This window comes from Haliotis cracherodii, unplaced genomic scaffold (assembly GCF_022045235.1).
Source record: "Haliotis cracherodii isolate W230 unplaced genomic scaffold, xgHalCrac1.p SCAF_6, whole genome shotgun sequence".
Taxonomy (NCBI): Eukaryota; Metazoa; Mollusca; class Gastropoda; order Lepetellida; family Haliotidae; genus Haliotis; species Haliotis cracherodii.
The window spans coordinates 4301212-4318297 of NW_027266319.1; the positions used below are offsets into that span (position 1 = coordinate 4301212).

The 17086-nt window shown below is 39.9% G+C and overlaps 1 protein-coding gene across 4 annotated transcripts in view; it reads left to right on the forward strand.

The window, feature by feature from the left end:
* Positions 1-970: 970 nt before the first annotated feature.
* The window catches only part of LOC139445980 (potassium voltage-gated channel protein Shal-like), a 92512-nt gene continuing 76396 nt past the window's right edge, over positions 971-17086 (forward strand). For 3 of the 4 annotated variants that reach the window (XM_071227231.1, XM_071227232.1, XM_071227233.1), the window contains exon 1: positions 976-3157. In XM_071227231.1, coding sequence (XP_071083332.1) covers positions 2052-3157 — 1106 coding nt within the window. In that variant the 5' untranslated portion in view covers positions 976-2051. Of the gene's footprint in view, positions 3158-17086 lie in introns of all 4 variants that reach the window. The other variant, XM_071227234.1, reaches the window with a different exon arrangement.

Below are 17086 nucleotides of genomic sequence, written 5' to 3' on the forward strand. Positions count from 1 at the left end.
ACGTACATTCTAAATAGTTGTTCAATCTTCTGATGATAAATACATTTGTTAGATTACTTTAATGATATATAAATATGCGGCAACGTTCTTCGGTATCAAACGTTGCCGAAGATTTGACTTTGTGAAGAGATCCTCCTCATCTTAGCAAAATATATCACGAAGTGTATTCCGGTAATACTGATGGATGATTCTTTTTTAACTATATGATTAGCATTCTGATAAAAAAGAAAGCGTACAGCTTTATGGATAACAACTTCTGGTTTATTGCAAGTAGCGACGTTCCAACTTAAGAAGGGTGTAAGAATCTACATCGAAACGTCGCTACTGCAATAAACAAATTTGGTATCCATTAAATTTTACGTTTATTTTAATTTCAAGAAAATCCGTTTATCATTTTAAAAAGATACATCAATTTATGGCAACACACGGAAGCAAGGTTTAACCGTACGTCAATAATATCTTCAGTAATCCCGCTTCAAAGATCAAGCATTAAAACTGAATTTGTATTTTTTTTTCACGTAGCATTTTGGGGTTAAAAAACATCGGTGTTATTTTATCTTTTGTCACAAATTACCAGCAGGATAGAATCCGCAAACTACATGGGTAGCCTCCTTAAAACACAGCACCCCCAAGATACTTAAAACTTGATGATAGCTAGGTTCACTAAGTTTAATCCCCAAGGCGTAGGAAGTCAAACACAACCTGTTGCTATGAAGTTACATCAGGGTGGAGCTGATGTCGTGTAGAGTACCAGGTCGTACTACCCTTCCATCAAAAACATTGTAATTTCTCCCGATTATAACACAACACTCCACCTGGTCACGGGGCACCCACGTCCAGGAGAATCCATGATGACTAAAACCTGTTGCTGCTGTGAGGTTCATTAGCTTCCTGGTTCTCCTGCTATGATCCGACAATTGAATGATGCAACGGCGCTATTTCCACGAAGGGGGCAGTCTGTCCACTCAAGATCCTATAACGCTGTGGCCATTACGACACAACCGACCTGTTGCTCGCAGAGGGGCCGCTAGTCCACTTGGGATTCCGTAACGGCCTGGATGTAATCTGTGTCTTAATGCTACCAGGCTCGGTACATCTCTGCCCGTCTCCACCGCTTCTTTGAGAGTAGAGGGGAATCCCTCACTAACTCCATATTGATCCGGTTTAAGAATGCACGGCCTGTATATCTCGACATCAGAATGCAATTGAGCGGTAACGACCAGAGACTAGCAATACCAAACCATTTTTCTGTGTGAGAGAACGCGCCACACTCTGACGTGCGCCGTCTCGCGAGGAAGCACGCGCCTGTCTTGAAAAACGATACACTTATACACGTGACGTAAATATATATACTGTACGGGCCAAGGCGAATGAAGCTACAGGGCCTACTACAAGACAGAATCTGGAGCTTCACCATAGCGGCGGGTATTGAATTTTGTATGAGAGAAAACTAATTATGCAAACATCTAGCACGCCAATGGCGAGTAGAGCCAGGATCGATACGGCCGCTCTGCACAGTGTACAACGAACGACTATGAAGCCTGTTCGCCTAGTGCTGCTGTAATACTCCTTGCCTCCCGCCTGACTGTACCGCCTCCGAAGCAATGGCGACCTGCTCGCTTCACTGGCAGACAGTCTCTTGCTAGCTCGGTCGGGTTGTGCTGGTTAAACATGCAGACGACAAAGATGTGAATGCCTGCGCGTGAACAAGTGTCGTCTGCTGGTCGTGGATAGCAGTCGGGGATGTTCATTAAGCTGAGGTTTTAGGACACAATGGACAGCCCAGATAATGTAACGCTGAAAGTGCCACTGTGAAGCTAGCTGGTCCACAGGAGGCAAGGCCATTGACTGTAAACCAGATCGACAGAATTTGTCGCCGTAGATCTGATCGGATATATGTACTTATTGCTTCACCAATGCCGACGGAGTAAGGCGACGTGGTACCACTTCACTTTTTCTTTCTTCTTCACCCTTCACCCTGTTTGTCATTCTAACAATTCAAAATTGTTTTCCTAGAGGATACAGATCTTTTCTCTTCCAAGGGGAATACAATGGCGTCCGTGGCAGCGTGGCTCCCCTTTGCCCGGGCATCCGCCATAGGATGGGTGCCCATATCACAAAACCCGCTCCCCCCGCCACGGGTACAACCTGACCACAAGAGAGGGGACGAAAAGCTCAGCATCAATGTGAGCGGGCGTCGCTTTGAAACTTGGAGGACTACACTCGAGAAATACCCAGACACCCTTCTGGGGTCAAACGAGAGGGAATTCTTCTTTGACGAGGAATGTAAGGAGTTTTTCTTTGACAGGGATCCCGATATATTTCGGCACATTCTAAACTATTACCGAACAGGAAAACTTCATTACCCTAGGCACGAGTGCATCAGCGCCTATGATGAAGAGCTCGCGTTCTTTGGAATTCTCCCGGACCTTATCGGCGACTGTTGTTACGAGGATTACAGGGATAGAAAGCGAGAAAATAGCGAACGTCTCATTGACGACAAGGGATCTGAGAATGGTGATCCAATACCGGCCGGGAACCTCAGGGAACGTATGTGGAGGGCGTTTGAAAACCCTCATATAGGAACGGCGGCATTAGTGTTTTATTACGTGACAGGATTCTTCATTGCCGTGTCTGTTATTGCGAACGTCGTGGAGACGGTGCCGTGTGGCGTCGTCAAAGGGCAGAAGGAAAACCCTCCATGTGGGGACAAATTTCGTATAGCCTTCTTCTGCTTGGACACAGCATGTGTGATGATCTTCACTGCGGAGTACCTGCTTCGGTTGTACGCCGCCCCGGACAGATGTAAATTTATGCGTAGCGTAATGTCAATTATAGATGTTGTCGCCATCTTGCCGTACTACATAGGACTCGTCATCACCGACAACGACGACGTTAGTGGGGCTTTCGTCACTCTGCGAGTTTTTCGCGTATTCCGAATCTTTAAATTTTCCAGACACTCCCAGGGATTACGCATTCTTGGCTATACATTGAAAAGTTGTGCTAGCGAGCTTGGCTTCCTTTTGTTTTCGCTCACTATGGCAATCATAATTTTCGCTACTGTTATGTTTTATGCAGAAAAGAATGTGACAAACACGAAGTTCACAAGTATTCCAGCGGCTTTCTGGTACACCATCGTTACCATGACTACCTTAGGGTAAGTAGTTCTTGTTACTTGACCTGATTAATTCTTCACTAATACATGTCATTAATTATTACCCCCTTCAACAGCAAAACCCTTACAGCACAGCTTACAGCCGCCATTGACGAGTCCACAGATATTCGAGTCAGGCCTGGGCCACTTGGCGGCAACCCGTGTCCAATTCTATGGTCAATTATACGTGTATCCCACAAAACACTCAGCTATCTTTTTATTTCACCAATCAATTTCCAGCCAATACAAGTATATTCAAGATGGCCCCCACTCACTGTCGCGGATGTTCTAAAAATAGTGTCGTGAAGGCTCTGAAAAAAATAGAAATAATGTTATTATCATATCTCATGTTTAGTGCCTAGTGAGACAGGCTCTTGACTAAAGCATGTGCAGGATGGTGCATAACTCTCCAAACTCGAAAGTCATTTCACGAAAGTTATGTCCCAGACCCACGCTCTTGCTGCTGTCATCCCAACTAATTCTTCTCACCAGTCCTGCCGAAAATATCAACCATTACCCTTGTGAACAATCCACCGGTTACGATAACGCTAGCACAGCGTCATTTTCTGTACCGTTTTGCGTAATTCTGTCTAAATAGGTTCCATTTTCAGCTCTATCATTAGGTCATACTAATCTTATGGCTGCTTGTAGTATTATCATTGTGGCACCGTAAGTGTCACAATCGATACGAGGTTTACTTGGAGGGCGCGAGCACATTGCTTGTTCTTCCAAATATGGCATTGTCTATATTTTGTATGTATGTATCGTCTTGTACACTGTGAATGTGTGATGGAATATTGACCCACCCGGGCAATCATATAGGCTAGGAGGGGGTGGTGGGGACTGTCACATATCGATGTTGAATATGTTCGTATGTATAAGTTATTCAGAAATGAAATGTCATATCCGTTCTATTCTCCTCCCTGGACCAATAATCCTGTCGATGGGAAGAGAGTAACAGAAAGCAATTATCCCCACAATTCCTCAATACAACCAACACGTGTGTGTTATTTTCAGAAAGTGCAAGGCAACATGAGGTTTTAATGCATTACAATGAGGGTGGCATGCTCCGGCCAAGTTTAAATTGATTATGCTATATTGTCGTTACCGGTGTCGAACCAGGATGATGATGCTCTAATGAGTCGTGAAATTAAAAAATACCTTATTTACACCATATTTACCTATGGTTAATGCATAAATGAATGACATTCAGTAGTTCATGCTATAGATTTAATGCAACAGTGTTGAATGAAGGTGTGTAGTAGTCCCTGTTCGAGTGTCAGACACGCAACAGCTGTAAACAGATCCTTACCAGAGTAATAATGTAGCTTACATATCATATAGAGCTGCACGTGACCCACTAGTAGAGTAACGATACAGATTATATATCATACAGTGCCACACAGAACTCACCAGGAGAGTAACGAATCAACTTATATATTACAGTGCCACACAGATCTCACTAGCAGAGTAACGATACAACTTATATATCATACAGTGCCACACAGATCTCACTAGCAGAGTAACGATACAACTTATATATCATACAGTGCCACACTGATCCCACAAGCAGAGTAATGATACAACTTATATATCATACAGTGCCACACAGATCTCACCAGCAGAGTAACGATACAACTTATATATCATACAGTGCCACACATATCTCACCAGCAGAGTAACGATACAACTTATATATCATACAGTGCCACACAGATCTCACCAGCAGAGTAACGATACAACTTATATATCATACAGTGCCACACAGATCTCACCAGCAGAGTAACGATACAACTTATATATCATACAGTGCCACACTGATCCCACCAGCAGAGCAACGATAAAGCCTATATATCATACAGTGCCACACAGTTCTCACTAGCAGAGCAACGATACAACTTATATATCATACAGTGCCACACTGATCCCATCAGCAGAGCAACGATAAAGCTTATATATCATACAGTGCCACACAGATCTCACTTGTAGAGCAACGATACAACTTATATATCATACAGTGCCACACAGATCCCACCAGCAGAGCAACGATAAAGCCTACCCAACTAAATACTATATAGAGCTGCATAGACCTCGCTAACTTCTCGCCACGTCTTTGATCATCTCCATAGATACATGCATCTAATAACCCTGGTTATATCGCAGCTTAAGGAATCATGCACTGTGGAGTGGGATATATAATTCATTACCTCTGTATCAGATATATCTTACATCTGGTTATGTAGGAGATGTTAGCAATTATTCACTATTTAGTGCTTACGTATCTCATAACTTCATATCCATCTGTCTGAAACACATTGTGCAGTCAAATGTTTTTATTATAAACTATTCGTGCGAATTTTACTTTTCGACTGAGCTTGTCATGTTTTGCTTGATATTTCCGAGAGCGTGAACACCATGGGTGAAGGTACAGGTGTGTGTTTCCGACTTCAGCACTTTAAGGACAAATTGAGTCGCCAAATGCCATCTTTATTTATTAGGAAAATTAAATAAGGTGACATTTCATAATGAGTTGTAGAATACCGCCTTCTTTGAAACATCTTAAACACTAAGCCAGACGGACCATGGTTTATTAATCGAGTTAACCGTAGTTCGCAACAAAAGAGGTGCCACTATAGGTCAATAGTGCAAATATCCTCATGAGATCATGAGGTTGGACAGTTTCAACTGGTTTATATACTTAAAGGAGTTCGAGTTTACAAGGTTTCTTTGTAAGTACACTTGTATGACACACTGTTCACATTATGTTACATCTTAAGGAGGAAAGCTTTTGTTAATCAATGGTAGCTGATCAACAACAGATGTTACGCTTAGTGGGTTAAGTAAACTGTAGCCAACCAAATTCAACATGGATGTCACATGACATTCACTGTATTCACACATCAAATCATAGCCGATATTTGCAACTAGAAATAGATATACATTATAACCTCTCTCATTGACTATTGTATCAAGAGAGTTATACATAGTCAGATAGACGTTTGTCTACTAATTTTGTAAAATGTACGATATATGTTCAACTGGACTTACTGTGATTATTTCGATTCAATGCTATCACGATTCTGGCAAAAATGCGATAAAGCCAATATCAAGCTCTTAAGGGATATATTCAATGGAAGTATGATGTATAATCCAGGGATTATACTACCTAATTTTACTTGTACCTTCTCATATATATGACCCAGTTACATATTTTACCTTAGTGTACACAGTACCCTAATATACATCGTATCTTATTATACTTACATTATACTTATACTTATATATTATACACACTACCTTATTCATATACCCTTATTGTATAGTTGTACCTTACTATTCATACTACCTGTAGCATATATACAAATGTATCGCACCTAGGTGATATATGATTAATACATAACCCTTGAATGGTCTTCAATGCTAGAGCGGTTCTCGTCCCACAAGCTTGTTTTGAGCAGCGCTCTACAGAGATGTTAGGGAGTGTATTAAGTACACCCTCCACACTGGAGTAGCTGTGTTTATTAACCACATGTTGCCAAATGTCGCAAAATGAGCAAAGCCAATCAATACTTTCATTGTTTCCATTTAGGTGCTCCTATGCCAAGACCATTACGCTGAATCCTATAGCCCATATTTTCAATCGAGTTATTTCACGTGACTCATTATGTGACTGTTTGGCAGTATACTAGTCGTGGGTTATACCCAACTAAGCACATTGTAGTGATGTTAAGTGCCCCCTACCACAAAGTGTTTCAGTGCTGTCTGTCGTAAGTCTATGTTCTGTATTGTAGTTACGATCGTCTTAGCGCTAAGATCGCTTTGTGGAATTGGGCCTAAATGTTAATGGCCTGAGGTGTTGACGATGCTGAGTATATTTAACTTTTAATATCTTTCCTTATGGTTGGGTGTTATAGAAATATGTAGTTATGTTATCAGATCTTATGTTAACAGGTATTCATGATATGTGACTTGTGTATGTAGGTATTCATGATATTTTACTCATGTATGTAGGTATTCATGATATGTTACACATGTATGTAGGTAATAATGGTATGTTACACATGTATGTAGGTATTCATGATATGTTACACATGTATGTAGGTAATAATGGTATGTTACACATGTATGTAGGTATTCATGATATGTTACACATGAATGTAGGTGTCCATGATATGTTACACATGTATGTAGGTGTTCATGTTATGTTACACATGTATGTAGGTGTCCATGATATGTTACACATGTATGTAGGTATTCATGGTATGTTACACATGTATGTAGGTATTCATGATATGTAACATGTGTATGTAGGTATTCATGATATTTTACTCATGTATGTAGGTAGTCATGATATGTTACACATGTATGTAGGTATTCATGATATGTTACACATGTATGTAGGTATTCATGATATGTTACACATGTATGAAGGTATTCATGATATGTTACACATGTATGTAGGTGTTCATGATATGTTACACATGTATGTAGGTATTCATGATATGTTACACATGTATGTAGGTGTCCATGATATGTTACACATGTATGTAGGTATTCATGATATGTTACACATGAATGTAGGTATTCATGATATGTTACACATGTATGAAGGTGTCCATGATATGTTACACATGTATGTAGGTATTCATGATATGTTACACATGTATGTAGGTATTCATGATATGTTACACATGAATGTAGGTATTCATGATATGTTACACATGTATGAAGGTGTTCATGATATGTCACACATGTTTGTTGGTATTCCTGATATGTTACTCATGTATGTAGGTATTCATGATATGTTACAGATTTATGTAGGTATTCGTGATATGTTACACACGTATGTAGGTGTTCGTGATATTTTACTCATGTAAGTAGGTACTCAGTATATGAAGGTTATCATTAGATGTTATATACATAGGTAGGATATCTTTTGATATATACAGAGGTTATCATGAGATGATATATTTACAGGTAGGTTATCATGAGGTGTTATTGAAATGTAGGTTATCATGAGATGTTATTGAAATGTAGGTTATCGGGAGATGTTATAGACATAGGTAGGTTGTCATGATATATAACATACATATGTTGGTTATCATGATATGTTATAGACATAGGTAGGTTATCATGATACATATATAGGGAGATTTACTGTATAAAGAGTGTGCACGAAAATAATACTCTTTCCCGCCATGCCTAGAATCTCACTGCGTTTGTCTCACTGCGTGTGTCTCACTGCGTTCGTCTCACTGCGTGTGTCTCACTGCGTGTGTCTCACTACGTTTGTCTCACTGCGTATGTCTCACTGCGTTTGTCTCACTGCGTTTGTCGTCTTTTAGTAGACTGAACTGCCTTCGTGACTGCCTTCAGAACATTGCCATACGATAGTCTAAAATACCATCTCGTCAAACTTGCAGAGAAGCAGTTGTCATGGTGATTTGACGTTCTGAATTCTACACAGCAATGACGCCGAACAGAAAATTGTATTAAGCCATACCCATAGGCCAAATCAACTTATAGGAATTCGGTAACACTCGGTGTAACACAAGTATCATATCATAGCCTCGTACTATAATATTTGACTCGCAAATACCTCAAAAGTGTTTATGTGTCTCATGAACCTACGCCTTGTTCAAAACAAATTTTGTACACGCAGCGTCAGATACCTGACGTGGGTTCTTGTATCGGCCATCATGCTAACACATGTTGCACGGGCTAATCGCTACCACGTGGCCAGGCAATTGTAATCAAATGTTTCATATAAAGGTCACGAAGGGAATGGATAAACGAGTTTGAACATATCCTTACACCGGTGACCTGGGAATTAGTGACCGATATTATTGGATCCTCGTTTTTTTTATGATTGACGGTGAAATGGGAAATATCGATTTTCAAAGCAGCGTTTATTAAAAAATCTTAAGCATACACGTACAAAATGAAAACATAGATCTAAGGATCATGTAGTGCAGAGTTATGAATTCAACAGTCCGACGCTAAAGCATGACTGCACTGAACAGCTTTTATTGATCAGTTTATGCACTAAACATGATATTCAAAAGAATGTGTTGTGTGTTTTCTGTGGATTGTATTTTGGGAAACTTTAACATTGGTGCTCTCATTGTTTTAAGTGCTTTAACAAAAAAAGTTAAATTTATTGGTACACATGTACTTTATTAACTCGTATTTCTCTCAGCGCCGTCTATTCTCACCTATATATTATAACCATATCATTTACGACTAATACATTTTAATGTTCTAGCACATAACATAAAACAAGTATGCAGCATTTATGGAGAAAGATTATGCAGAAACGTTAAACAAACCCACTACAAAAATGAATGATTTTAGTGTTATGTGGGCTATCTGTACTCTGAACCGTGTACAACAGAGCCATCGTTTGCTTCCTTCTCAACCACGAAATAAGTACAAATAGTAGTTTTGAAGTCAGCAGTTTCTTACTTTATACCTGCTAGTAGTTGTGAAGTCAGCAGTTTCTTACTTTATACCTGTTAGTAGTTGTGAAGTCAGCAGTTTCTTACTTTATATCTGTTAGTAGTTGTGAAGTCAGCAGTTTCTTACTTTATACCTGTTAGTAGTTGTGAAGTCAGCAGTTTCTTACTTTATATCTGCTAGTAGTTGTGAAGTCAGCAGTTTCTTACTTTATATCTGCTAGTAGTTGTGAAGTCAGCAGTTTCTTACTTTATACCTGTAAGTAGTTGTGAAGTCAGCAGTTTCTTACTTTATACCTGTTAGTAGTTGTGAAGTCAGCAGTTTCTTACTTTATATCTGTTAGTAGTTGTGAAGTCAGCAGTTTCTTACTTTATACCTGTTAGTAGTTGTGAAGTCAGCAGTTTCTTACTTTATACCTGTTAGTAGTTGTGAAGTCAGCAGTTTCTTACGTTATACCTGTTAGTAGTTGTGAAGTCAGCAGTTTCTTACTTTATATCTGTTAGTAGTTGTGAAGTCAGCAGTTTCTTACTTTATACCTGTTAGTAGTTGTGAAGTCAGCAGTTTCTTACGTTATACCTGTTAGTAGTTGTGAAGTCAGCAGTTTCTTACTTTATACCTGTTAGTAGTCGTGAAGCCAACACTATCTTACCTTGTATTGATTGCGCATAGGAAGCCGAGACGCCGTGTAAAATATGGATGACACCGAGGCCTTGTTGTCCGGGTTCAGTGGTCCGTAACGGCAAGGAAACACTTTGAAAGGAGCCTCGTTAATTTTGAATGTGCGTTTCTTACCATTGGCTGGATCGAGTTCCCATGGTTCAGTGGGCGAGACTGTATCATCGCCCGGGACCCCTCGTTTGTGGCTTGAGGTGCAATGGTGCATACCACTAGCTCTGCAGAAGCACGACTGGTGTTCTCCATCTCGAAGTTGTCTTGAAGTAATGGGTTATCTCGAAGTAATATATAAATAAGCTGCAATAAACATTTTCATAGTGTTCCCAAATAGAAATATCCACTAAAGCAGATTACATTATACGATTACGAATATATCATGGGCATGTGTTTATAAATCACTATCAAAAAGTAGTATGGCTAACCGGTGTTCGAGAAAAGGTGATCGTATCCTGTCCCACCTCGAACTTATGCATACCACGAATACATGTGGTTAGTGTCGTGTTGCTAACGAAGTCTTGGGGCCGTCTTACATATAGTTCGATACAAACGGAGTGACGACATAAGACCATTTTTGAGATATTGGTGTTTGTCTGAACAAGGTGTCGCTTCAGCCGTTCAACCCGAGATAAACAGTTTTCTGATAAGGAACAAAATCACAACAATTCCATATAAAATAGTTCACCCAGAAAGTCAAAACGTAAATGGACACTAACTTGATACAGACATTCATTTAATGCTATGTCATTGCCTGAAATATTCAACGGTTATTTTTTTCGTAATTTAAATGTAAATATATATGAAAAGAAACAAGGGAGAACATAAGAATCGGGGGTTGATAGTCCCTCATATAAAAAAAACGTTGTCGCACAGCAGTGACGATGATCGTTATGTGGAGTTTGTTGTGTGTGATATGTAGATTACGACTGATATTAATTCACATCCTACTTCCAATTCGCAGCTGGTGCAGAATGCGTGCCACCTGTCACCACTCTACGGAGGAATTCGGCCATGTCACGGCCTAATATTGTAGATAAATGTGAAATTAAAAGCATCCACGTGATCGATAGTTCTATTGTAATCTGTAGATGGGCCCACTTGCCGTAGGTCAAATGTATCGATCTTCATCTTCGATGAGTGATAGGGTGATCATTTTCACTTCATACGATGAGTGTGTTGTGCATCGTGTCTGACGTTACACCGTGTTTGGTGTTTAAAGTGCTTCACGTCTGACGTTACATCGAGATTGGTGTTTATAGTGTTAAATGTCTGACGTTACACCGAGATTAGTGTCTATAGTGTTAAATGTCTGACGTTACATCGAGATTAGTGTTTAAAGTGTTAAATGTCTGACGTTACATCGAGATTAGTGTTTATAGTGTTAAATGTCTGACGTTACACCGAGATTAGTGTCTATAGTGTTAAATGTCTGACGTTACATCGAGATTGGTGTTTATAGTGTTAAATGTCTGACGCTACAGCGAGGTTGGTGTTTATAGTGTTACATGTCTGACGTTAAACCGTGGTTGGTGTTTATAGTGTTACATGTCTGACGTTACAGCGAGGTTGGTGTTTATAGTGTTACATGTCTGACGTTACAGCGAGGTTGGTGTTTATAGTGTTAAATGTCTGACGCTACAGCGAGGTTGGTGTTTATAGTGTTACATGTCTGACGTTACAGCGAGGTTGGTGTTTATAGTGTTAAATGTCTGACGCTACAGCGAGGTTGGTGTTTATAGTGTTACATGTCTGACGTTACACCGTAGTTGGTGTTTATAGTGTTACATGTCTGACGTTAAACCGTGGTTGGTGTTTATAGTATTATATATCCGAGGTTTGTGTTTATAGTGTTACATGTCTGACGCTACAGCGAGGTTGGTGTTTATAGTGTTACATGTCTGACGTTACACCGTGTTTGGTGTTTATAGCGTTACATGTCTGACGTTACAGCGTGTTTGGTGTTTATAGTGTTACATGTCTGACGTTACAGCGAGGTTGGTGTTTATAGTGTTACATGTCTGACGCTACAGCGAGGTTGGTGTTTATAGTGTTACATGTCTGACGTTACACCGTGTTTGGTGTTTATAGCGTTACATGTCTGACGTTACAGCGTGTTTGGTGTTTATAGTGTTACATGTCTGACGTTACAGCGAGGTTGGTGTTTATAGTGTTACATGTCTGACGTTACACCGTGTTTGGTGTTTATAGCGTTACATGTCTGACGTTACAGCGTGTTTGGTGTTTATAGTGTTACATGTCTGACGTTACAGCGAGGTTGGTGTTTATAGTGTTACATGTCTGACGTTACAGCGAGGTTGGTGTTTATAGTGTTACATGTCTGACGTTACACCGTAGTTGGTGTTTATAGTGTTATATATCTGAGGTTGGTGTTTATAGTGTTACATGTCTGACGTTACACCGTAGTTGGTGTTTATAGTGTTATATATCTGAGGTTGGTGTTTATAGCGTTACATGTCTGACGTTACAGCGAGGTTGGTGTTTATAGTGTTACATGTCTGACGTTACACCGTGGTTGGTGTTTATAGTGTTACATGTCTGACGTTACAGCGAGGTTGGTGTTTATAGTGTTACATGTCTGACGCTACAGCGAGGTTGGTGTTTATAGTGTTACATGTCTGACGTTACACCGTGTTTGGTGTTTATAGCGTTACATGTCTGACGTTACAGCGTGTTTGGTGTTTATAGTGTTACATGTCTGACGTTACAGCGAGGTTGGTGTTTATAGTGTTACATGTCTGACGTTACACCGTGTTTGGTGTTTATAGCGTTACATGTCTGACGTTACAGCGTGTTTGGTGTTTATAGTGTTACATGTCTGACGTTACAGCGAGGTTGGTGTTTATAGTGTTACATGTCTGACGTTACAGCGAGGTTGGTGTTTATAGTGTTACATGTCTGACGTTACACCGTAGTTGGTGTTTATAGTGTTATATATCTGAGGTTGGTGTTTATAGTGTTACATGTCTGACGTTACAGCGAGGTTGGTGTTTCTAGTGTTACATGGTCATGTTAACATAATGTTGTATCCATATATTTAATACGTCACGTCGTGTTAACATAATGTTTTATCCATATATTCAATATGTAGGGTCATGTTTACATAAGGATTGTATCCACATATTCAATACTTGACGTCGTGTTAACATAATGTTTTATCCACATATTCAATATGTCAGGTCATGTTAACTAAAGGGTTGTATACATACATTCAATACATCGCGTCATGTTACAATAATGTTGTATCCATATTCAATACGTCAGGTCTTGTTAACATGGGGTATATTCATATATTCAATACGTCAGGTCATGTTAACATGAGGTATATCCATATATTCAATATGTCAGGTCATGTATACATAGCGTTGGATCCATATATTCAATATGTCAGGTCATGTTAACATGGGGTATATCCATATATTCAATGCGTCAGGTCATGTTAACATGAGGTATATTCATATATTCAATATGTCAGGCCATGTTAACATATGGTATTTCAAATATTCAATTCGCCGGGTCATGTTAACATGGAGTATATCTATATGTTTAATACTCCAGGTCATGTTAACACGGGCTATATCCAGATATTCAATATGTCAGGCCATGTTAACACGGGGTATATCAAATATTCAATTCGTCAGGTCATGTTAACATCGGGTATATCTATGTATTTAATACTTCAGTTCGTGTAAACACGGGGTGTATCTAGATATTCAAAACTTCAGGTCATGTTAACATGGGGTATATCTGTTATTTAATACTTCAGGTCATATTAAAACGGGGTATATCAAGATATTCAATACTCCAAGTTATCTAAACATAGCGGTATATCCAGGTATACAATATACCAGGTCAAGTTAACATGGAGGTATATCCAGCTATTCAATATCTCAGGTCATGTTAACATAGAGGTATATCCAACTATTTGATACGTCAGGTCATGTTAACATAGAGGTATATCCATATATTCAATACGTCAGGTCATGTTAGCATGGGGTATATTCACATATTCAAGACTTCAGGTCATGTTAACATGGAGGTATATCCAGGTATTCAATATGTCAAGTCATGTTAACATAGAGGTTTATCCAAATATTTAATACGTCAGGTCATGTTAACCATAGGCAGGCATCCATATATTCAATACGCCAAGTAACCAACACGTTATCATTGCATGAACACCCTTTCATTCAATCCTACGCCACTACGCCGTTGACGTAATAAACACCCGCACAGAAAACGCATGCGAAAACCATAACAAATATCTCACGTAAAGATGTAATAGAACATTACGTAGGAAACGCGCATGGGGCTCGCGAGTTACCTTTGACACAGAAGGCAGGGGATATAGCATCTGAACACACATGAGGGGAACACCAAACATGTGCACAAAAAGGGGGGGGGGGGGGGGGGGGCTGACGTCTGTGGGGTACAGCTTTACTCAGTGAGGGGGAAAGAGATGACCCACAATAATGTATACATTACACCACCAGGTGGCGCTTGCTCCTCCACAAACCACCTGTGAAGTATGTATGATTGCCCCAAGTGAACCGTCCCCCAAGCTACCTAGTTTTACCTTTTTAAATTCTGTTACTTTTCATTTTTGAATCTAAATGGACCACCAACTTCCATAATTGGTAAATATGTGTCAATAAATAGGATTCGGAATGGTTGCAATCAAACTGGCGATGGTTTTATGAGTTCCAGCAAATCTCTTGATACCCTAAGTAGAATATGTTTAATCGTCTCTCTCAAAGCATCAAATGATCCGTCATTAACATAATTGCTTATTATAAAATCATGGGCGTTTGGAGACAAGCTAAGTGGCTATATCAATCACGCTAAGTGAACCAACGTAGGTGGTTTATGTGAATTTTCCCTAGTGTTCTTTCGGCTGACGTGACAGTGGCACTGCAATGCCAATGAGTCCTATGGCCTGCCCGACCTCACGGTATCATGCAGGTATTTGTGTGATTCATAAAACATGAGTCTCTCAGTAAAACCCTTTCAGCCGATGAAACAGTCCCAAAAGTAAGCTTTAGATAATACGGCAGCTAAATGCAAAGAATACCCACTGCATTGGACATGAAATAGTCATTGAACGCATTTTAACCTTAGCCATCTTTACTTATATGTTCGTCATGTGGAGTCATGTTGTCCTTGCTCAGAAGCTCCAACACTAACGTTGAAATCCATATCATTAATCAAATCAATCTGCGTTGCCATCACCTCATCACCTCAGTCTGTGTCAGCAACTCTGAACAAGCTACGTGTGTCCTGCACCCAAGGTAAAGCAATCCCTGTTTCTGGAGATAAGATGATTACAGTGGAGGTTAATGCGCTAATTAATGACTCTGTAATGACCGTATTGACCAATCGCTACCGCTTGAGTAGCCTTTAACCGCCTCTGTCATTTGCCTGGCTCCACAATTAGCAAGTATCTTTCTAATGACAGTCATAAATGCCATTTGCCTTTTTTGGCAATGGTCTTTGTAATAACGCTATAGGCATGCACTAATTTTATTCATTATCAAACAATCAACATCGTAGAAATACCAGTTGTTATAATAACGTATGAATTAGCTGTGGTTCCGTGTAAGTATATGAAATGTATACGCACACTCATGTCCTAATAATGCCACAGCGGTGGTCCTTAGCATGGTCGCCATCTTGCAATGAAGAGTCGGAATGGCTGGTGCATTTGCGAGAAGAATGAAAGCATAGATCCACCGGCGAAAGAAATCGAACATGTTTTATGCATTAAACTGCACGTGGCACGTGCATCAATATGATGTAGATGATGCGAGCACATCTAAGCACACGTGCACATCAATCACGTTAAACACAGAGTATCATTTTACCCGCAGTTTACAAACAGTTGTGTATGTTATCGTTTATTGAAACCAACACAGACGGTTCATGAATTGGATTTTATCACTTGCTGTATTTCCATCGCTGCTTCTGTTGTCTGGGTCTCGAGTTTGCAATTGAAAAGTATTGATTTTTGGGAAAGAAAGGTTGGGGATGTGGGATATCTTTTGGCAATTTCACGGAAGTCATGCCACATGTAAACAAACTGCCTGAAGGATGCGCGGACTGTGTTGTACTACTGAGGAGAACCTCTCGGGAAAGCTGATTTTGGTTTATGCTTTCTGACATTCATCTATCCTGAATCCCGCATCGTCGGCTGGAGGCTGCTCTAGCATAGCTTCGTTCCCAGGGGGAATTCTGATGAGAAAAACCGGGAGCCCGTCTGGGACTTGTTCATTGGGAGGAAATCGTTCCATGAAACGTCGGCAACCTATGACGGTTGTGGTTTATGGAGGGTCGGTCCGTGCCAGGATCTCCTGGAGATATGTAACCCGAATATCTCGAGCTTTTGTCCACAAATACCCCAGAATCCATTTCGTTGTTGAACTCAAGCATCGTAATAGGTGTATATTTATTCCAAGGAATTCGTAGCATGTCATTGTGTTACACTGTTATGTTGTCTTGCGTTCATGACTGTCGATAAATGCTTTCAGTTGAATTGTAATAATTTTGTTATGTTCCGACGTTTGACTATGGCAGTGAATACTTGCAGATACGTAGATGGTAATTACGCGTGTACTTAACATTGTACTATGTCGATGAAGACTTTTAATAAAGTAGGCAGCCACAAAGCATACGTCCTTAACATTCAGAACGTTGCCTATGAACACATTTCAGTAGGGGATGACGTCAATGCCCACATAAATGAATAAACTCGCTGTCATGTTACACTGCTGCTTTATGTTCTAATAACAT